This window comes from Tripterygium wilfordii, chromosome 5 (assembly GCF_013401445.1).
Source record: "Tripterygium wilfordii isolate XIE 37 chromosome 5, ASM1340144v1, whole genome shotgun sequence".
Lineage (NCBI taxonomy): Eukaryota > Viridiplantae > Streptophyta > Magnoliopsida > Celastrales > Celastraceae > Tripterygium > Tripterygium wilfordii.
The window spans coordinates 10,762,589-10,783,725 of record NC_052236.1 but is presented as its reverse complement, the minus strand read 5'-3'; the positions used below and the strand labels follow the sequence as shown (position 1 = coordinate 10,783,725).

General features: G+C 38.7%; 4 protein-coding genes across 4 annotated transcripts; 2 read left to right on the top strand and 2 right to left on the bottom strand.

Annotated features, from left to right (window-relative positions):
* Window positions 1-124: 124 nt before the first annotated feature.
* Window positions 125-2,215, top strand: LOC119998304 (fra a 1-associated protein-like). The gene is made up of 2 exons (XM_038845600.1): window positions 125-499; window positions 1,764-2,215. Exons 1-2 carry the CDS (start codon window positions 276-278, stop codon window positions 2,134-2,136), a joined length of 597 nt encoding a protein of 198 aa, XP_038701528.1. The 5' UTR covers window positions 125-275; the 3' UTR covers window positions 2,137-2,215.
* A 1,905-nt stretch (window positions 2,216-4,120) lies between these two features.
* On the top strand, window positions 4,121-7,645 carry LOC119998768 (calcium-dependent protein kinase 26-like). The gene is made up of 7 exons (XM_038846180.1): window positions 4,121-5,024; window positions 5,719-5,862; window positions 5,988-6,140; window positions 6,710-6,825; window positions 6,931-7,098; window positions 7,189-7,413; window positions 7,520-7,645. The coding sequence occupies exons 1-7, from the start codon at window positions 4,121-4,123 to the stop codon at window positions 7,643-7,645; spliced, it is 1,836 nt and encodes a 611-aa protein (XP_038702108.1).
* A 460-nt stretch (window positions 7,646-8,105) lies between these two features.
* LOC119998769 (fasciclin-like arabinogalactan protein 15) lies at window positions 8,106-10,896 on the bottom strand. Its single transcript, XM_038846181.1, has 2 exons — window positions 9,436-10,896; window positions 8,106-8,517 (listed from the first exon to the last, which is right to left on the bottom strand). The coding sequence occupies exons 1-2, from the start codon at window positions 10,748-10,750 to the stop codon at window positions 8,453-8,455; spliced, it is 1,380 nt and encodes a 459-aa protein (XP_038702109.1). The 5' UTR covers window positions 10,751-10,896; the 3' UTR covers window positions 8,106-8,452.
* An 8,753-nt stretch (window positions 10,897-19,649) lies between these two features.
* Window positions 19,650-20,148, bottom strand: LOC119998247. Its single transcript, XM_038845523.1, has 2 exons — window positions 19,963-20,148; window positions 19,650-19,867 (listed from the first exon to the last, which is right to left on the bottom strand). The coding sequence occupies exons 1-2, from the start codon at window positions 20,087-20,089 to the stop codon at window positions 19,767-19,769; spliced, it is 228 nt and encodes a 75-aa protein (XP_038701451.1). The 5' UTR covers window positions 20,090-20,148; the 3' UTR covers window positions 19,650-19,766.
* Window positions 20,149-21,137: the final 989 nt, after the last annotated feature.

The following is a 21,137-nucleotide window of genomic DNA, read 5'->3' as shown; positions in this document are numbered from 1 at the left end:
CCATGGGCCATGGGCCCATCCTGTGAGTTTGTCAGCCCAGATCTCTGAACTTGTCGAGTCTAATTACGTCAACAATGAAATTACCTTTTTTTTTCTTTTTCTTTTTTTTTCTGGGAAACCGATTAGATTTTCTGGAAGAATCTACAGGTAACGTGAAGCCCAAACCACATTGAAAAACTCGAGTGGGGTGCATCGTATCACAAAGAAAACGAGATTACGGAGCGATCAAATTGAGAAATATCGATTCTGGAGTGAGCGCAGGAGGAAGCTGGAATATGGGTTGGGTTTGGAGAGACGATGCTGCAGACCGTTCTGGTGATGAGGAGTTTGGCGTGTACAATCCCAAAAGCCCTAATAATCTCGACGACTCTTCCTCCGACGATCGGTGCTCGACAAGGAGGGTGGTGAGATCTCAGTGCAAGACCGAGGAGCTTGAGCCCGGGAAATTCGTTCGCAAGTGCGAGAAGACGGAGGAGATCCTCAGAGATTTCCTTGGAAAGTAAATTACTCTCTCCCTCAATATTTTTAGTCATTCATTCCTCGTTAGCGTCGGAAAAATTCGATTACTCGAGATTATTTTAGTACGGAATATACTTTTCTGGGATTTTAAAGAAATAATTTATATTTTTTAAAAAAATCTGTTCTTGCGTCTGTGTTGGTGGCTTTTAGTTTTGATTTCTGCAATGAAGGGGAGGGGAAGTGAGGTGAATTTTGCAAACTTTTTGAAAGTGAGGTCTTTGGGTAAAACCTAACGTTGATTGGGAGAAAGAGAATGTCAGAGGAGGGTTGAGTTAAGGATGTTTTATTGAGACAAAATTTAATGAAACACCTCAAATGACGTTAATTTTTCCAAACGAGGTAAAATAAGGTGTGTGTTTTTTTTCTCGTCACCTCCCCATACCACTCTCCCAAGCAGAGCTGCAAGAAGAAAATATCTGAAGAACTGCCTCTACTTGCATTTGTTTGCAGCAGTTGAATGTTAGGAATAAGGAAGAAATTGATTCTAGCCCACTAACTCATTGTGGGATAGGTTGTGGATTCTTGTTATCCATTCATATCTATGACGTTACAAAGAAAGAAAAGGAAGAAATATAGTGCTGGCAGTTGCAAACTGTTGCTCCTTTCATAGACATTGGGTAGATACATAATGACGAGGGAATGTGGCTATTTGACATCAAAGCAACATGTCAATATTTGTATTTGTAAGCCAATGAAGGATAGCTTGATTGTTCAATGTTCTTTGATGCAACTTTATCCAGAAAAGTTAAAGCTTTACTCTAGCATTTTATGAATTTCTCTGGTCATGGAATTGTAGGGAATTGCAGGTAATGTCTTACACCTATTGTAAATGTTGTATTCTGGATCAGAGGGCATCATACTGGTTTTTCGTTTGCTAAATTTACTATGCATTGCCTGTACATTGTGGTCATTTTGAGACAGGGAATTGGTTAGGAGTGGTGGTTTGATTACTTGGAACTGTTGGACTGTTCAAGGCTTCCCTTTTTTTCCCATATATATGCAAACATGTAATACAAGGCACCCAGCCACCCACAGATGGCAGAAGGGGCAAGGGGGTTGCAATTTTCAGTTAAACCTCATGCTCTGTTTCTGTAGGCTGTAGCAGTATGATTCTCCCGTCCTTCAATGTTGTGACAACTATTTTGATGTGGTGCAAATTTAATAGGGATTTACCATCTCGTTTAGAGAACAAATTATTTCTTACTGGGTATTTTTTTTTTTTTCATTTTGGTTGTTGCATTTAGGCCTGTTGAAGTGCTGAAGTGCAATAAAGAGTACACGGAAGATGATGTCACAGACCAAGTTGTTCAAGGGAACCATTCATTCGGGTCTTTTGGAAAAGGGCCACTTGACTTCCCTGGGCTAGGAACTGATATGGAGGCAATTGAGCGTAGCCTCCTTGGTGGCATTGACCGATTCTTCGACGTGGCTGAAGAGATGAGAAACAGCTTTTTTGGAATATTTGGTCCTCTACCTTCTTATGATCGGGAATCTTCCTCACCATCTATGAGGCGAGGGATACCAATTGAAGGCCGTCCTCAGAGGGAAGCCTATCCTAAACCGAGTGAGCATGATGGGAAGTATGCTGATGTCTCTGGAATTATTAGAGACGTTTAAATTGAAGGCTTGGCTTGAGAGGAACTCAATAAGTTAACTTAATTCTGTCTCTGTTATCCGACAAGCCAACACCCCCCCCCCCCCCCCCCCCCCCCCCCCCCCCCCCCCCCCCCCCCCCCCCCCCCCCCCCCCCCCCCACCCACCTTTCTCCTTATTATGGATGTAAAGGAGCTGAGATATAAGTTGATATATTCAAGTTAGTCAAGCTCAGGCTTATTTCTAACCAAGTTTTGGAAAACAACCTGTACTCCAGCGTTGTTTTTTTTTTCAAAGAAGGAATGTAGACCAGATGGGTGATGTGCAGAAGCCCTCTGTCATCATTAGATAATTCTCATTGTTTTTTATTGAACATCAGTGGTGGTTGAAGTTGAAGGCTATTGACCACTTGCCAGCAACAAAAGTCACCTTCCATAGTTTTCTCTATAGCCAGCAAGACACTAGTCGTTTTGTCACTTTGTTGAGAATTCCCCACTCTAACGCGTCCATCGTATATCTAGGTCATCTCTAAATTTTGATCGTCAACTCAATCTAATCTATTTCATGCTGATGACGGTTTAGACCTCCCATAACACTTAAATTTTTGTTTTTATAATATTGTAGTTTTCTGGCATGTTATAGGCCTAGTTTGGTAAAGCTTTTTGAAAATAGCAAATATATTAGTAGAAATTGTGGTAGTAGAAATGCTGGACAATTTTAGTAGCAGATATGGTGTTTGAATGCTGGATAGGTGTTTGGTTGAACTTTTGCTGTTAACATTTGGGTTATGTAGCATATTGCGACAAATTACGTACAGGGGTATTTTGTATATTAGTTGTATATATTTTATCCAAACATACAAATTAATTCATAAAATTAATATAATGAATTTAATTAAATTCAAGATAATAATAAATTATTAATTTAAATAAATTGAATTTATTTATTTGATGGAGTAGATGTTTCGACGCAGCTTCCCCTTTCAGTACGCGCAAGACGGTGATAGAGGTGAGAAACTCGAGTCTCGAAACTTTAGGGCAAGTCAAGATATATTTGGTATATTAGTAATTGATTGGGGATAAAATAGGAAAAAGCTGGTTAAAATTTGTGAAATTGTACAAAGGCCTAGCATTTTATAACTAGTAGAAATGCTCCCAAAAACCCTATTGAAATACGAGCCATGAAATTGTTGTTTGGATGACATGTAGAATTTATACTAGCAAGTAGTATAAAATCGCATGCCGGCGGTAGGCCGGCGGCTATGTGAAGGTAAAACAATTAACAAAGCCAACCAGCCTCAAACAGAACACCCGCACAAATCTGAAAGAAAATCTCAGCCGTCCATGTGGTTGTGCGCCTCCACTCCTGAAGTTTGAAAAATCCACCAGTAAACGCGTTTTCTTTTTTGAAGCATTCCAACGGAAATACCTGTCCTTTTCCCTTCCACCCTCTTTGTTTTTGTCCATTACAATGGCAGAAGGGCGAGAAAATCAAATCCTCATCCACCTATGGATTGTGTTACACGATCATATTGATTATTATATTAAACAGACTCGTTCTTCGTCTCCTTCAATCCCTGTCTTTTTCGCCTCCTCTGTCATCCGTTCATGAATATCTTTTTCTAGAATTTATTCAGTTTTGATGTGGAAAACTTAAATCTTTTTGCCATCCCAACAGTCAATTTCAGTTGGGTTTCTATTTTCTTAGGTTAATTTCGTTGAAGTTTCTCTTCTTCGATAATATATGACCTAGAAGTCGTTAACAGATTCGGCGGAGGGATTTCTTGGGTAAGCCAGGGACCTACATTATTTAATAATGTCTATTGATTGTGAAGAATTGTGATATTTGTCTGCGATACTGCTCTTGATAGTTGGAGTAATGTTGAACGTGTAAAATTGTTGTTGATTAGGGTTCCTCACAATGTTTGTACTTCCAATCATTACATTCTGGATAATTGGGTTATAGTAGTTGTATGATACAAAGGGGAATTGATTTTTAGTAGTTTCATATGGGAAATCGGTGTGTTGGATCAATGGCTTCAGACGGATTTCTTCAATCAATCTCCAATTCCATATGGTGGTCTCGAACAATTGCTTCTGGTGATAAGGAACCTAAAGGCGAACCACTCTCGACGAGTAAGGAGCGCGAAGAGCAGAACCCTCCTTTACCTCCAAACGGGCCCCCGGAACAGATAAAGATTGTTAAGGAAGAGATTATAGTTGTACCAGAGCCCACAAGACACAAGGAAGAACCCGAACCAGCGAAGCCAGAGCCAGTTAGGCAGATTGAAAATGCTAAGCCTGCACAACCAGCAAGACACAAGGAAGAGAGTAAACCGGAAGAGCCTAAGAAACCGAGAAAGCCCCATAATGTTAAGAGGCTAGCAAGTGCAGGGCTTCGGGCTGAGTCAGTGTTACAAACCAAAACTGGTCATTTGAAGGAATACTACAACCTGGGGCGGAAGCTTGGACATGGTCAGTTCGGTACAACTTTTCTTTGTGTGGAGAAAGGGACTGGAAAAGAGTATGCTTGCAAGTCCATTGCGAAAAGGAAATTGCTTACGGAAGATGATGTGGAGGATGTGAGGAGAGAGATTCAGATAATGTATCACTTGTCTGGGCACACCAATGTGATCTCAATCAAAGCGGCTTATGAGGATGCTGTAGCCGTCCATGTTGTCATGGAATTGTGCACTGGGGGTGAGCTTTTTGATAGGATTATTAAGAAAGGGCATTATACAGAAAGACAGGCAGCTCAACTTTCCAGGACAATAGTCCAAGTTATTGAAACCTGTCATTCTTTGGGTGTCATGCATCGCGATCTTAAGCCTGAGAATTTTCTTTTCATTAACGAGGAGGAAGATTCACATCTTAAGGCAATAGATTTTGGATTATCAATATTTTTCAAGCCTGGTATGTCTGATTATCTTTACTTTCGTGGGTTCATGTCTTTTACTATGGAGTATCTTTCTAGACATTCGTTATATTGGGTTTTTGCCATTTTTCCTTTTGCTTATCACCTTCCATTTAGACTTGGCATCTTTCATGGTCAAGAGCTTATGACACAGTTTTCTTGAAACTCTTAATTTCACTCTTACTGTTTCCATTGGATTTTCATGGATTAGAAAGCGCAAACTAGGTTATACATCTTTCACATGATAGTTAGGAGACAGTTCTTAATAAGACATTGAAAATTATTGTGACTAGAATGCATGATATCACATATGTTTTTAAAACACAAGCCTGAATCTGATCTTTGCTTTTCATAAAATACTTGGTCTGGACTTTTCTTACGCGAACAATAATCTTTCACCAATTCAGTAGCATAACTCTAGAGAATAACTGGTGAATTTAATAGTGCTATGATTATTACAAAATAAATTTGTTTAGATTTTGTTCGAATAAGGAAAAGGGGGAAAGGAAGAAATTTATAGTCATGAACACTTCTTTTTTGAACTTGCTGAATGCTTTTGTTGATAGCACTTGTGGTGCCATTTACCTGCTGTCCTTTGCTTATGTGATATTTACCGTATCTTAGATAACTTCTGTGTGTCTATTTCTTGGGTTTTGCTATGCCTATTTTATTGTTGACTGTCCTAAATTACAGGGCAAATTTTTACTGATGTGGTTGGAAGCCCTTATTATGTGGCACCCGAAGTTCTGTTGAAGCGTTATGGTCCACAAGCAGATGTTTGGAGTGCTGGAGTGATGATTTACATCCTCTTAAGTGGGGTGCCACCGTTTTGGGCTGGTAAGAGCTTTCAGAGATGTATTATGCAGTAAACTTTTCTCAATTCTCTTCTCTTTAATCCATGTTTCCAAGGTTTTAGCAATCATTATATATGGCTCATGTGTGTTTTTCCATTTGTGATGTAGAAACCGAGGAAGATATATTTGATGAGGTATTGCGTGGTGATCTGGACTTCTCATCTGATCCCTGGCCTAATATTTCCGATAGTGCAAAAGATTTGGTAAGAAGAATGCTAGTTCGGGACCCCAAAAAGCGGATAACTGCTCATGAAGTCTTGTGTAAGTTATCATTTCTTACATTCATAGTTTTTTTTTTCTTTTTCTTTTTTAGTTTCTACTCGAGATAAAGATGCAGAAATCAGTCAACTACAATTGTGCTGAACTATTGATGGCATAATCCTGATTTCCTCACATCCCCTTTGCTGATATGATGGCTATCTGTAGTTCAGATGCTCTAAATTCGAATGTAAGGGAGAGAATTATAGGCTATTGAGGATGTCAATGCCTAGTTGGTTGACGAAACCTTTTCCATTCAGCCAGTGGCGCTGGCGTGCTGCATTTTAATTTTTTACACAAGTCATCTCGAGCTTTAGGTTTCATTAGACCCAGATGATTGGATTTTGTAAATTTCATACATATTTTCCTACTTGTTATTGTTTTCCTTGTTTCAGAGCTCAAATTTTCTTCAATAATCAGATTGTCTAGTTCTTTTCTGTCTTGAATGGTAAAGCTTCCCAGCATTATAAGCACTGCTGCATGATTTTGCGTTGTGAATTCATCCATAAGTGGCCGGATATCCTAGGCACCACCAAGGGGCAAGGAGTATTGATTGTTTTGGTCCCTTGCAGGCCACCCTTGGGTTCAAACTGATGGAGTGGCACCAGACAAACCTCTTGATTCTGCAGTCTTAAGTCGCTTGATGCAGTTTTCTGCAATGAATAAGCTTAAGAAAATGGCTCTCAGAGTAAGTCAGAATTTTTATCATTAAAAACTCAACCATGTTAGAATTAGATGCCTCGACTTCTTTTTTTCGTATTTTTATTTTTTAACTTCACAATTTTGCCTACAGGTCATTGCCCATAACCTCTCGGAAGAAGAAATCGCGGGGTTGAATGAAATGTTTAAGATGATAGACACAGACAACAGTGGTCAAATTACTTTCGAAGAACTAAAAGTCGGACTGAAAAGATTTGGCGCTAATCTTACTGAATCAGAGATTTATGATCTAATGCAGGCCGTAAGTATCATTCCATAACTCTGTATTATATAAGCTCAAGCAGCTACACCCTAGTCATTTATTATGCTTCTGTTGGTTTGAAAATTTCAGGCTGATGTTGATAATAGTGGCACAATCGATTACGATGAGTTCATAGCAGCAACATTGCATCTAAACAAAATCCAAAGGGAAGATAATCTGTACACAGCCTTCTCGTATTTCGACAAAGATGGCAGCGGCTATATCACTCTGGATGAGCTTCAAAAGGCCTGTGATGAATTTGGAATGGAGGATGCTCACTTAGAAGAGATGATCAAGGAAGCAGACCAAGATAATGTGAGTACATTTTCTTTCCAATTCTTCAACAAGATATCAGAATAGGATAGATACTTCATGCAGATGATATTTGTATTGATTTCTACTTGGTTCTTGAATTTTACAGGATGGGAGAATAGATTATAATGAGTTTGTGGCCATGATGCAAAACCGCAACGGCGAGACGGGTAAGAATGGTTTGCAGGGAAGAAGTTTTAGCATTGGATTTAGGGAGGCACTGCCAGTTTTTTGATACAGAAAGGTTTTCTTTTCCCAATTTTTACTTGGTTAATGTTACACTTTGTGACTCTTGAAGGCTCAAGGATCATCAGCTTCTGCTAAGAAAGTAGTCCGCAGTTGTTTCCCTCGTCTGTCTATATGTTTGAATTTTGTCCCATAAACGATTGCTAACTGTTCAAAAAATCCGCCAAAACTGAAACCGATCATAACAAAATTGATTGGTCACATTTCTCCACTAAAAACCGAATTGAACCGGGAAAAAAAAAACCAACAAAACAAATTGCTTGATCGATTAAATTTATGTCAAAAAAAAATGATCATGAACACCCTTAGTTTTCTTCATTTTCTAAACAGACAATTAGATGAAGACGATGGAACATCAACATGAAACAGCAACTGCTGAGATGTCTAATTCACCAGTATTGATTAATCAAACTGACACAAAACATAAAGATAATACCAAAAAATGAAACTAAATAAGAATATTGTTGAGCTTTGATTCACAAGAATTGGTGCAAATACAGGGGGAAAAAAACACAACCCATGATCACAAGTGATGTTCTCTTCTAAGGTCGTTCGGGCAGTGCATCGTACATACAATAATTTTTACAAAATCACATGTAATTACAGTATTATTAACAAAAACAACCAAGAACTTTTGTGGAATCATGCAAAACAGGGGAAGCTGCCCTTTAGTTCTATTTACCCAGAAGCTCTTCCTACAACTGCATCAAAACAGGGGAAGCTGTCTAGTTACCATTTCTTCCATTGTTTATTTGGTGCCACTTTCTTCTCTTTGTGATTTATGCTAGTGTACTTATTATTGACATGAATTGAACTGTCCAAAAGCTCCAAACACTCTACATGCTACTTCCAGCAATTTCCCTGCAACAATGTGCATTAGATTAAGCATTAAACTTCAAGTCAAAACAATTATAAAAACCACCCATCAAGAGGTACAAGTTCAGGTCAACAAATAAAATAAAACCCAGATGAGATGAGAATAATGTCAAAAGAACAGCAGCAGAATATATATATATATATGTGTGTGACTAATCAGGTGTGACAATTAATAATAGGCAAGCTGTTGTTGGTATCTTATGTTGGTCCTGGGGCTTTAGAATGATTCATAGCTGAGCAGCCATTGACGTTTGATTAAGCCTGTATTATTGTTTGGGCCACCCCGATTCGTCGGTGGCATCAGCATTCAAAGACTTGTTTGAAAAGCATGACCATTTTCATCTTTACTACTTAAGAATAACCACCATTCCAAAGCAAAAGCAAGAACCATAACTCAAAAAATGGTAAATGGGCTCATACAATCCCATTAAGCTTTCTCTTCAGGGGAATCAGAAGAAAAATGCACATAAAGCAAGGAACCTGGGTGCATTTGGATTTACCACAACACTCTACACTATCTACACAAACTCATCAAAAATACCAAAAAAAAACTCAAAGTACAGAGACATTTGGTCCTTGATTGCCCCACTGAATCACGGTGACAAGGCAGGTCGGATTTTGATAAATCCGTCCCCTTACCCGTTATTTTCTCCATACATTTACCCGTACTCATTCCCGACCCGTTAACTAACGGGGTGTATCGGTGTTATTTGGGGCCGATCATGCGGATATCCATTGGATACGGGTATTTTTTACCCCCAAGTCACCAACACCAAGAATCAACCACAATATGACCTAAATTGCAGCCACATATTCCAATTTCTTACTGGACTCTGTTAAAACTGTATAATCAATTAAACTGATTGAGGAAACAAACAATTCCTTAAAAAAAAAAAACCATACCTCTTCTGGGTTTGGCAACTACCTTCTTCAATGCGGTGGCAGGTTTCTCCATGGAATCCTTCACCTCTTCGGGGAACAAAACTCCATCGACTCCCTGAACTGAAATCCGCCCATCAGTGTATATATCCGGGTCGAACAAATAGGCAGATCCATCTCCCGCTCCGAATTTGACCGACCCATCAGCCTCTTGGGCCTCTACTTTGTGCGGTAACCGCAGGGTATCGTACCGTATCTTCCCGAATCTCCGAACTGCATTGTACATACTCTCTTCGGTCTGGTATTCCGGTATTATATGGTAGTATATAATCTGCTCCACCGCCCCCGGTTCACTCAATTGATCTACTGTTAGTTTCGCCATGGCTTCATCGTTTGGTGCCAGGACCGTTATCACATACCCTTCGGAGACTAATTTCCCCATTTCGGTGGCTAGCGATGTTAGGTTAACCAGAATATCGGCAATTTCGTTGTAGCCACCGTAATGTAGCAGTGTTTGGATGAAGTCTTTGACCTGGCTCTCGCCGTCGAAGTGATGGTGTGGGCCGCCGGGCCCCGGAGCTGGTGCCGGAGCTAGGGAAGGACCTGGAGCCATCGCATCGTAAATCGGAAGAATCGGCGGTGAACCCACCGGTACAGGGGTTGCCGGTTTCTTCAAACGGTGTGTTCTGGGATCAACTTCCGGCGCACCCTCCGGTAGCACGGCAGATATGGATCTCAAGCTTCTCCTCCGGTTGAAGTCTTGCTGCACGGATTGCGGAATCAACAAGCGTTCGATGCCGTGGATGACGCCGTCCGGTCGGATCACATCGTCGGGTCGAATTATCTCCGCCGAGTCAACATATTTCTTTTCCGAACCCTCTGTCGTCGTCAAGTGAAGATTATCGTTCCAGAGAGTGTCGTGCTTCACCGACCCGGATTCCTCAGCGGGCCATTCGTGGGACCCGATTCGTTTGGGGATGATGTGGAACATCAAGAGAGTCTGGAGAGACTTCAAATTACCCGGCTCCAGCAAGAACCGCTTGAATTCCGGGTCGAGTTGTCGCTCCATGGCTTCATTTCTAGGTGCAAAAATGGTAATATTGTGCTTCCCGACCGCTTCTTCAAGAGTTTGCAGAAGCAGAGCCTTCTCAACGATTTCCGCCAACTCAGTGTAGTGTGAGTCGAGAAGCGCCACAAGGACCGAGTTAGAGTTGATTTGGCCGGTAACAGAAGCAGAAGAGAATGATCTCCCGGTAATGACGGTAGGGAAGGAGATAGAGAGGAGGATAATGAGAGAGAAGATGAGAAGTTTAGAGACACAATAGATATCAGAATCCATGGTGGCTCGAAGAGCGGAGAGAGAACTTGACAAGTAAAGCTCAGAGAAACATATAAAAGCACTGCACAGTACACTGTTCGAGACTCGGAGTTGGGAAGTTTAAGCCAGCCAGCCAGCCAGCCTCGCTGTGGCTGTGGGTAGGATGGAAGAAAAAATTTTGTTTCAGGTCAGACAACAAAACACGTTTAAGAAACGAAATATTTACATGTTTGGTTCTAGTTTGGATTGAATTTTCGAACATACTTAATTGATCAATTCGAGAATTCTGAACGTACTTAATTCACTAATTCAAATGATTTAAATATGAATAAATAAATCAGATAATAACCTAATTTTGATTAGGGTTCGAACAAATTATTCGAAGAATATTTTCATCTAAATTTAATTCAATTCGTATAGGGTAAATTCTGTTAGAGTGAACAGAGTTTTGTCACTCTTAACTGTGATGTCATGCATAGACTTCGACACTTCGTAGTGGCTTCATGGCTTGGAGGGAAAGGTGTCGGTGTCTGATGGTGAATATAAATAAATTAACATAAATGTCATCGTTTCTAATTTCTACGCTAAGACTTTCCTTTTGATTTTTAAAGATTAAAACGCCGACGTCTTTCCAACCGGTCGATTGCCAGTCGCCATCAGATTAGATGACTAAAATAATAAGGTCCATCATCAGAGCATCTGCATCAGTTTCTCTTAACAGATTCCCTAAAATACAGACAAAATGTCACTTTCCCCTATTTTACAGATTCCCTATCCAATCAACACTGCATCAGATTACCTATCATATTCTCTATTGCATTAAAATAATATTTATTTCTCTTTCCTTTATTTATTCTATTCATATAAACTACTTCTATTTAAAATAATAAATTAATTACATTTAAAACAATATATTAATTAAAATAATAAATTAATGTTATTAAAAATTAGAAAAAAAAATTGAGGAGAGAGAAAGAAGAGAGAGAAAAAGTGAGGAGAGAAAGAGGAGAGAGAAAGAAAGGAGTGAGGAGAGAGAGAGGAGAGAGTGAGGAGAGAGAAAGAAGAGAGAGAGAAAAAGTGAGGAGAGAGAAAGGAGTCAAAATGTGAGGAGAGGAGAGAGAAAGAGATGAGAGAGAAAGAAGAGAGAGAAAGAAAGGAGTGAGGAGAGAGAGGAGGGAAAAAATGAGGAGAGAGGAGAGAGGAGAAAATAAAGTAGTAAAAAATATTATTTTATGTTTAGGGAAGTGAATAGTGGTTCTCTAGATGTAGGGAACTACTGTTCATATTCTGTAAAATAGGGAACCTCTAGGTAATCTGATGCAGAGCTCTATTTTGACAAAATCTCTAAATTTTACAGACAGACTCATGTTTAGGTAATCTGATGTGGATGCTCTCATAGAACCCATGCAATGGTTCTGAAAAAAAATTCCTGATTTATTAGATGCCAATCATATGCATGTATGTGCAACGACCCATAGTGTTTTTTTTTTTAAATCTAGCAAAAGGGTGGGCAGGGAGACTTAATATATTCATATAGCCACCCTTCTTGTGCACAACCATGAAAAATATAAAATCCGTTTCGTAGATCGGAAAGATTAATTTTAAATGCTACCGGAAAAATTGTGGAAAAAAATTTGAGTTTAAAACTGTGTAACATGTTGTGAGGTGTTTGGTGAACTAAAAATTGACTCTAACAGAAAAGCTGTGAAATAAAAGTATTGTAATATTAGATTTATTATTTTTATATTAAATTTGTTAGAAAATTTAATCTAATCAATATATTTTTATTAAAATTAATTTTAGGTATAAATTATTAAATATTTTTATATCAAAATTAAAATAATTATTTTAAAATATTAATAATCATATAAATTATTTTTTTTAATTAAAAAACGTTAAGTAGAATAATAATATACATTAAAAATATTAAGTAAATTACTACTAAGACTAAGTCGAATAATAAAATAAATAGTAAAAAATGTTAAAGCAAACTTGTGGGACAAAGTGAAAACGTGGATCCCATCTCTATTTAAACTTTATCAATTACCCACGTAAATTTTTTGGAAAAAAAAATTAATAAATGGCAAATGTCATCCCAGAAGCTCCGAACTCGTTTGGTGCAGCGAAAGTCGGAAGCAGATCCGCTTCCACTTCCGCTTTCGTTGTACCAATCAAGCAAATATATTCGTTATAATAGAATGTCCAGTTTGAGTAAGTTATTATTGTCTTTAGGACGACCTAATCACCGTAACCCCAACAAATCACACAATTGGAGAAGACCCTTGCCATATCTTGTTAGTATAGCCATCCTTCTTGCTTGCAACCATAAAAATATATATTCATTCTTGCGGAAGGTCCAGTTTGAATCATAGTTATTATTGTCTTTAGGATGAGCTAATCATCGCAACCCCAACCCTAACAAACCACACGGTTGGAGAAGACCCTTGACATATCTTGTTTACAAAATTCTGCTAGGACAACAACTTGTTAGCAATTATGCAGAGGTCACGCAGTATACGAGACTTGGGCATATGACAACTCCTGAAAATGTATTAACCAATGGGTCTGTCGGTCATTGGTGGCCCATGCATGCTGTATGAAGCACAACCACAAGATATTTTAGAGCGTTTATTATGGAAATCTACTAATGATGTGATTTGATTCGATGGTTCCTCTGTCGGTGGGTGCTTCTTCTTTCCTGCTCTCCTTCTTGTTTTGTTTATTACAGGTCATCCTGTTCCTGTTCGCCAAACCCAATCCAACACAATCTCTATAACTTAACGTCTATTAATGCCATGCAAATCAATCGTATGAATGCAGATGCCTCATGAATTCAGAAACTAATAATTAGCAAGGATCCCTTTAATGGTGGATCGAGATCGATCTGCCACTCCTCATGATTCACTGAGAATGCTGAGCCAGGTCGAGTAGCTGCCAAGTATTGAAATGGAGACACCCAGCTTCTTCACATCTTATGGGCCATGTGTAAAACGTTCCACCCCAGCTTATACATCTGCTCCTGTTGCCGATGCCTACTCCTCATTCGTTTTTAAGCTTCTGCCGAAAGAGTCAAGTTGGGCCTTCATTGTGATGTATAATGGGCTTTGTGACTTGGGCTTTGAACTTGTTACCCAAGATGTAATTTTGGGCCGTAATTGTCATGTGCAATGGACTTTACTTGCTTGGGCTCTAGCTTGTCTTTAAATGATTTCCTAAGTCCAAAACTGTCTTCCATCTTGGTGACACATCAAGCGGTATGGTTGACGTCAGATGTGTCCTCGACACTGCTGATGATGGCTTGCACGGTAGAACATGTAAACTAAAAGGAACCCTAAGAGTGTGCTCAGGGGACCTCTCCGACGCTCAAGTTTGTAAGTTATCAACTGGGAGAGTGCTCGGTGCTCAGACCTCTCTCTCTAGTGGCAAGTAAAAGTGTAGGGTTTCATATTGTTTATTTGTAGCTGAAGGCCTCCTTTCATATGAGTTGAACGAGTTCTAACTTTGATAATAATAGATCCTTTTTTTTTATCTCATGCAAATTTTCAGAAAGTGAATCCTATCTAGATTCTCTCCCTAAATGGAGTTGATCTACCTCATGATTCTGGATTTCACTGGATCTTCAAGGACTATCCTAGGTCATTATCGAAAGGGCATCCCGCTCTTGCCAAGATATATACTCTCTTCTCGGTCATCGACACTTACATGGGTCCTTCGGGTGCCTTCTCCTCGGTTGGAGTCCTTGGCTCTACCTTGATCAATGGTTGAGAAGACTTCTCGATTGAGGTGTTTGTTCGATATATCTCAACACTTGTCAAGATCCTAGTGGAGAGTATTTTCAATATTATAAAAAGTCAAAATAATGAAACTTCATGCGTCTCTAGTTTTGATTGAGACAAATTGTAACCTTCGAGATTGTTGAAAATCCCAACTCTACTCACATCAAAGATATTGTTCGCTCTGGGGTTTCAGTTCACTTTAGATACATCAGATTATGCTCACGGCTTTGTCGACTCTTTGGTCAGGGCTCTTGGTGTGGTAGTGACATGGTGCTTGCATATGTACGACACATGATTTGGTAAGCCTTTTTTTGGGTTCAAGTAACATTAGTGAGAAGGTATACGAAGAACAAAGTCATATGGGCTCGATCTTTTCATTGGACCCGAATAACACAAAGCGGACAATATCTTTGACATGAGTAATGCAAAAATTTTCAACATGGTATTGTTGACTTTTTGGCCTGGCATCTTAGTGTGTGGTAGAGACATGGGCATCCATATATACTACATGGTTTGGGTTTATCAAATCGATCTGGTGTAATTTTAACAGACATTTAGAATATTGTTTAGCATCAAATCTGGCTTTTACATAAACAAGCTTTGCATACGCATCCATTTGTGAATGTCCAAAAACAAGATTTTCCCTCAAAGCTTCCCCTTATCTGGATTCAGAATTCAGACTACATGAATTCCGAAGGAGGAATTTCACACTTGCATGAAGTACTCTTGAGAATACGTTGGCTGAAAATGCATAAAACTTTAATCTCTCAATTCTGAATATTTCTTTGTCATCACCTTGGTCAAGAAATCTCCATGCTTGTTTAGCCAAGAAAAGAAAATGAAGATCTTCTGTATAGTTCTTAAACAAGGTTAGAAAGCAAGAGAGTATTTATTTATTACAAGGGTTTTAATGGTGATTGATTGTAAACAGGGGGTTCTCTTTGCGATGGACTTCTCCAGAATCCGGCACCGTAAAACCTGGCCCACATTTCTTTCTCAAGCTCCTCCACCGCCTTCTCCTCCTCCTTCGACGTCGTTTTCTGAAACTCTTCCTCTTGTTCTTCACAGAACGGATGAATTTGCATCTCCGTATCATCGCAGTACCCGCACTGGCACCGTTTGTGCCGCGGCGGAAGCAGGTCTTTCTTCGTCATTAGCCTCTGCAGACGCTTCCTCCTCAACGCTCGCCGGCACAGCCCCGCCGGAACCTTGTAAATCGGCAACAAAAGCAGATTCACCAGTCCGCACGGACAGCAACAACAAATCGCCGCGCACTCCGCCGTCGTCTCTCCCGCAACCTCCGCAATCCGTGCGCTGCTGCTGCAGGACGACACCGACGACGAGTGGCTGTGCAGTAGCGGCGACCTCCTGTTCGTGTACGACGGTCGTAGAACAATTTGCGTCCGATTCGACATTGAAGAAGAAATGCGCGTCTCTGTTTCCTTCGGTACGTCGTCGTTTAGCACCTGACCAAACAGATTAAGATGGGAAAAATCTTTCGATCCTCTTCGAATATCCACATTTAGATTCTCAGAAAACGAAAACTCCTAAATCACGAAGAAAGAAAACGTTCATTTAGGACACCGCGGAAGGTGGTGGTGCGGTGGTGGAGATATGGCAAAAACGAGCCCGAGAGAGAGAGTAACGGAGACGAAAGTGGTGGTTCTCAGGCTGCGTTTTTGCAGTTGTGGCCGTGTGTTTTTGGCTTTGTTTTAACGTGTTTGGGGATTGTTGTTTGACGGGGTGGGTTGGCTTTATTTAGGAGGTTCTATTAAAAGATGGGGTAGACCATCACGTGGAGGAATATATGGATAAGATATTTAGGATATTATTGACAACAAAAAAGCAAATTTATTTTGAACAAATAGAAAAAGATGGTGATTATTTCTATTTTTAAGGGGGCGAAACAAGAGGCTTGTGGGTCTCATCTTGCTCTGCTGGGGTCTCAAACATTATCCCGACACAGCTCGTTCTGAGTTCAAAGTGAAAACGAAAATGATTGCAACTAGATTGCAATGAGAGAATTGGTTTAACTAAATGTCTAAATGTGTGGGGAAGTTATTTCATTTTTGGTACACATATGAAGCAACAACCTGAATTTCAATTATTTGATTATGACAAGTTTGTATTCAAGTTGATAAGTGAACTACATGCACTAGTGGCGTAATGGACTCCTTTGTGGGTTGCAATTATTGATGTGCACTCAAAAATCACAATTCTCATTCGCCACTCTCTTTTGACTCATAATCATGAACGTACAAAAAATTAATATTGATGATATTAAAAAAAAATGACCTTCACTAGTGTGGCATCATGTGCGACACATGACATGAGGATGTTGAGCAAACGCTGCCCAAGGAATACCCAAATAAAGCACCAGAGGTCCAGAGCAATGTGCACGGGCCGAGGAGACATCTCGGTACTAAGCCGAGCATGCGCACTTCGGAGACCCTAGCATAAAAGCGATGAGGCAACCTTGACCTTTGATTGACTAAAGCGAGAGTTCTTGTTCCAAGCACACTACTCTTTTACTCGTATTTCATTTCAACTGGCTTGAGCGTCGAGTCCTCAGGGACCTCTTAGCCCCTTAGTTAACGTTTTCTCCTTTGTAGATCACCGAACCACAATTCAAAAAATCTGTTCTTGATTATTAACCCGACGACCTGATACATGAGCAGAACGAAGAGAGTTTTGAACCTCGTTTAACGTAAATATTTTTAATTGTTCATTAAGAAGCCGCGGAGTGGGACATCATACTACCGGCTCGAAAAAGAAAATGTCGCATTAATTGTTTTTGTTTTACGGTAAACAGCGTGATGTGCATATCAGTATATGCAAGATGGGAGGGAATTGTTTGTGGCCAAATATAAGAAATACTTGGACTGGTGAGGTCCACCGGAGTTCAGTTGTCGTTTTAACTGCGCGCCTTGTATAGTTATAGGAACAAAACAGTACGACACAGAAATCATATCCAAAGTTTCATAAGCGACGACGTGAGAAAGAAACATTGTACCCTGTTTATAGACAGTAGCAGGTACAAAAATACGTGGCGTCATTTTCAGCCACCCAGGGCTAGAAGAACGATAGATAGTGAGCACGCACGCGCGCGCGTGCTCTTACAAACGAGTCGGATTCGTGATGCGACGCGTATTCACTGTAAATATTCATGACAGTGAATACGTGTCGTGAAATGATTTTCACAACTTTGACTGTAGATGAATTTGAACACGCGAGGTGTTATGTTATGATAGGGCAACAAGTAGGCTAGAGATTGGGAGTAAGTTTGGGTCCCACAAACATGGCACACGTGTTGGTTTTGGATTGTAGTGGGGTGTACAACCTACTACTGCCGTCTACCTGGTACACCAGCTGTTTTCGGACAAAGTGTTGTGTGTGTGGGTCCTAGTTTTAATAAAGACTGTGAAATCTGACCCAGGTGTTTTTAACTCACGAGTTAGTTTGCATAGATGAATTGGGGGGACCCACCATATTGCTGTTGATTGGTAAAATTGAACAGATATCTCCATTTATGGTAAAATTGATCGATTTGTGGTTGTTGGTTTGGGCCCTTGAGAAAAGGCTTGAGACTTGGGTCATAAGTCATAACTGCATAGTCATTTGGGCCCTGAAGAAACCGTAAACTCAGGCCCTAAACTGAAAGACCATTGTGAATTAAAGCCCATTGAAAGGAGGAGGATGAGGGAACTCTTGGAATTCCCAAGAGTCTACCATTCCTCTCGGCCTCTTGGGTGTCGGAGACCTTTATCACAGCAGATCCTGTTGCAATGTCCATTTTAGGTGATAAACTTTTTTTTTTTTTTTTAACAATCATAAATATGTAGTATTCTTCATAACGAACCCAACAATATATTTTTTATTCGAAAAAAAAATTAAATTCATCGTGATCAAAACATCGAATATATTGAATTTATATCCGACGGTCTAGAATTTTCATATATTTTTCATGTTGAATTTGATTTTTTTTTCAAAAAAAAAAATTTATATCGTTAGATTCGTTATGATAAACACTACACATTTACTATTTTAAAAAATAAAAATAAAATTGTGTACTTCCCAAAAAGGGTGCTACATCGGCACAATAGGCCTTCACTACTCATTTATCTTTCAGTGGAGAATAAGTTTGTTGAATAAAACACAAAAGTATGATGTGATGTGACACACATTTCAAATTATTATATGATAATTGTACGGTCTGAAAAAATCCAAGATTTGACATCTAACACCCAATCAACCGTAGGTTTGACCAATTTTCAGAATCCCCCCAAAAAAAAAAAAAATAGAAGCTACCCATTTGCTTGCACAAATTAAGAAAACTGCAATTCCTCCTCTACCTACAACAAACATGAATGCTCCATTTGTTTGGAGGAAAACTAACATTTCATGCAAAGTATATCTGAAGGAAATAATTACAATGGAAAAATAATTGGTTTCTAGTGATTAGACAAAAAAATTGCTAATATTTTCTATTGTTTGTTTGGTGGAAAACGTAAATTTGAGGTACAATATTATTATTTTCTTGTGATGATATAATGCGTGTATACATACATTTATCAATGTGTCAATACATAACAACTATAAGACGCAAATATTAAATTATATTTTGAGACAATAATCCAACAAAATATAGAATAATCCAACTTCTTTTATGCTTTTTATATACAAACACATCCAATATTACTTCATTTCACTACATATGTGGATGTGTATATAACTATAAATGGTCGGTGTACACAAGTATATGCTCAGTACATTCTCTAATAGAATATATTCACAATCATAGTAATATAACTTGTTAATTTAGTGTCTTATTATATGTATTTATATATATGCAGTATTATATATAAAAGATACAATTTTTTAATTCACCTTAAAAATCATTCCATGTATACTTTTAGCAAAAAAATTAGCTTAACAATTAGTTTATTATTGTGGGGAAAACAACATCCCAAGGATAATAAGGGAAGTTACTTTCCATCTTACAACTCTTTGTTTTGAGTTGACCTATTATAAATTTTGTTTTTTTATCTCCAAACACCACAAAGTTAGAAAAATAATTTCAGAAGGTTGATTTTCCGTCAAACAAACGGAGTACAAATGTTGAAACATTTTCCGGCTTCATATTTCCCTTTTGTACAAAATTTGCCAATTAAGAGGCATTGCGTCCTTCACTTTGATATTTTGAGTATCCTTCATAACAACATCCTCCTCCATAACCAATATCTCCTCCTCATCGCCTCCTTTCACCTGCACGGTCTCCTTCGGTACTCCTTGTTATTTGATGATGGCTCCATCACGTCCTCCGCGAATTTGACCTTCTTCCTCCCATTGCATCTCGCCGATCCTATTCAAAGTTGAATGGAAAATTCATTATCAAAACCCAAAAAAAAAAAGAAAAAGAAAAAGAATTATGTCATACGTGTATATATAGTTATATACCACTCAATTCGAATTCAATTTTCTTCATGAAATCGGAAACGAGTCGCCTATGGAGTTGGCGAGCAATGAGAACCAGGCTTCCTGAAACAGCAAAGACTGCCATGAATCCCACTCCCGTGGATTCCATTTCTTCATTCGGCTCTTTCTTGTCAAGTATATATATATACACACAAAATGTAAACAGAGGAGAAGAAATATATGTTATGAAGAATGGGGTAGTTGTTGTCTTTTTGGTAGTTATATGATTGATGTGAACAAAGAGAAAAGGCGAGGAAGGAAAGAGACTGATCCATCAATAAATTATTAATTGACTAAATATGTGTAAAGACTAAAGACAAATCCGACCAAGGAGAGTTGAATTGGTATCAATTAGAGTTTGTTTGGTTGATAATCGACCGAGTTAAGTATACGTGTACTCAAAATTCGATTCCAACCACAAGTATTATTCTCTGTGGTATTTAAAAAAAAAAGATAAATGCAATTCATAAATTTTTTACCTTTTTTTGACATAATGTTCAACTTTAGACTGCCAATAATATTAACGGCTCAAACTTATCCCTCTTCGTCTGCAACTTCCCTCTCCTTTTTTTTATGTGCTTAAACTGACAACGTAATCTCGTATCTAGTTAATGGTTATTCTTGGGCCTATGTTTGACTATCAATCAGACTTTGAATCATACGTCACTCCTATCTTCCCAACACACCCGAGCCACTAATTAGAATGATACAAAATAATCTGTATCACTATGATAATCAGGACAAAGTTAATTAGGGGGTCCAAGGCCAAATGATTCCTGTTTCTAGAAGATGCGGTTTCAACTACCTCGTGGATATGACCGATAAAATATTCAGTGGTCTTAATATGTTATGTCATATGCTAACGCGATGTACTAAGACAAATAGGATCATGAAACTACATCATCGTGCATGTCACATAACAAGCCAGAACCACTTAATATTTTTTTTTGGACATAACGTGACTTATATTTTTTGTTAAATAATTATTGATATTAATAAGAATTTACTTTACACCTAAAAGCTCTAGTAAAGGGGATATCGTGCAAGAGTTTTGATTACTTTTAAAATGAGGGTATGATTAATTAATTATACTTTAAATACTTGGATAACTTGCGAGTTTGTTATTTTTAGAATGAGATATAATTAATTTATTATAT

What these genes read in the sequence shown, in the direction of transcription:
- LOC119998304 (XM_038845600.1), top strand. Translation starts at nt 276, where the DNA reads ATGGGTTGGGTTTGGAGAGACGATGCTGCAGACCGTTCTGGTGATGAG. An exon ending in CTCAGAGATTTCCTTGGAAA is followed by an intron (nt 500 to 1,763) that starts GTAAATTACTCT and finishes TGTTGCATTTAG; the next exon opens with GCCTGTTGAAGTGCTGAAGT.
- LOC119998768 (XM_038846180.1), top strand. Translation starts at nt 4,121, where the DNA reads ATGGGAAATCGGTGTGTTGGATCAATGGCTTCAGACGGATTTCTTCAA. An exon ending in GGTGCCACCGTTTTGGGCTG is followed by an intron (nt 5,863 to 5,987) that starts GTAAGAGCTTTC and finishes TTTGTGATGTAG; the next exon opens with AAACCGAGGAAGATATATTT. An exon ending in TTAAGAAAATGGCTCTCAGA is followed by an intron (nt 6,826 to 6,930) that starts GTAAGTCAGAAT and finishes TTTTGCCTACAG; the next exon opens with GTCATTGCCCATAACCTCTC.
- LOC119998769 (XM_038846181.1), bottom strand. Translation starts at nt 10,750, where the DNA reads ATGGATTCTGATATCTATTGTGTCTCTAAACTTCTCATCTTCTCTCTC. An exon ending in AGTTGCCAAACCCAGAAGAG is followed by an intron (nt 8,518 to 9,435) that starts GTATGGTTTTTT and finishes ACATTGTTGCAG; the next exon opens with GGAAATTGCTGGAAGTAGCA.
- LOC119998247 (XM_038845523.1), bottom strand. Translation starts at nt 20,089, where the DNA reads ATGGAATCCACGGGAGTGGGATTCATGGCAGTCTTTGCTGTTTCAGGA. An exon ending in AATTGAATTCGAATTGAGTG is followed by an intron (nt 19,868 to 19,962) that starts GTATATAACTAT and finishes AACTTTGAATAG; the next exon opens with GATCGGCGAGATGCAATGGG.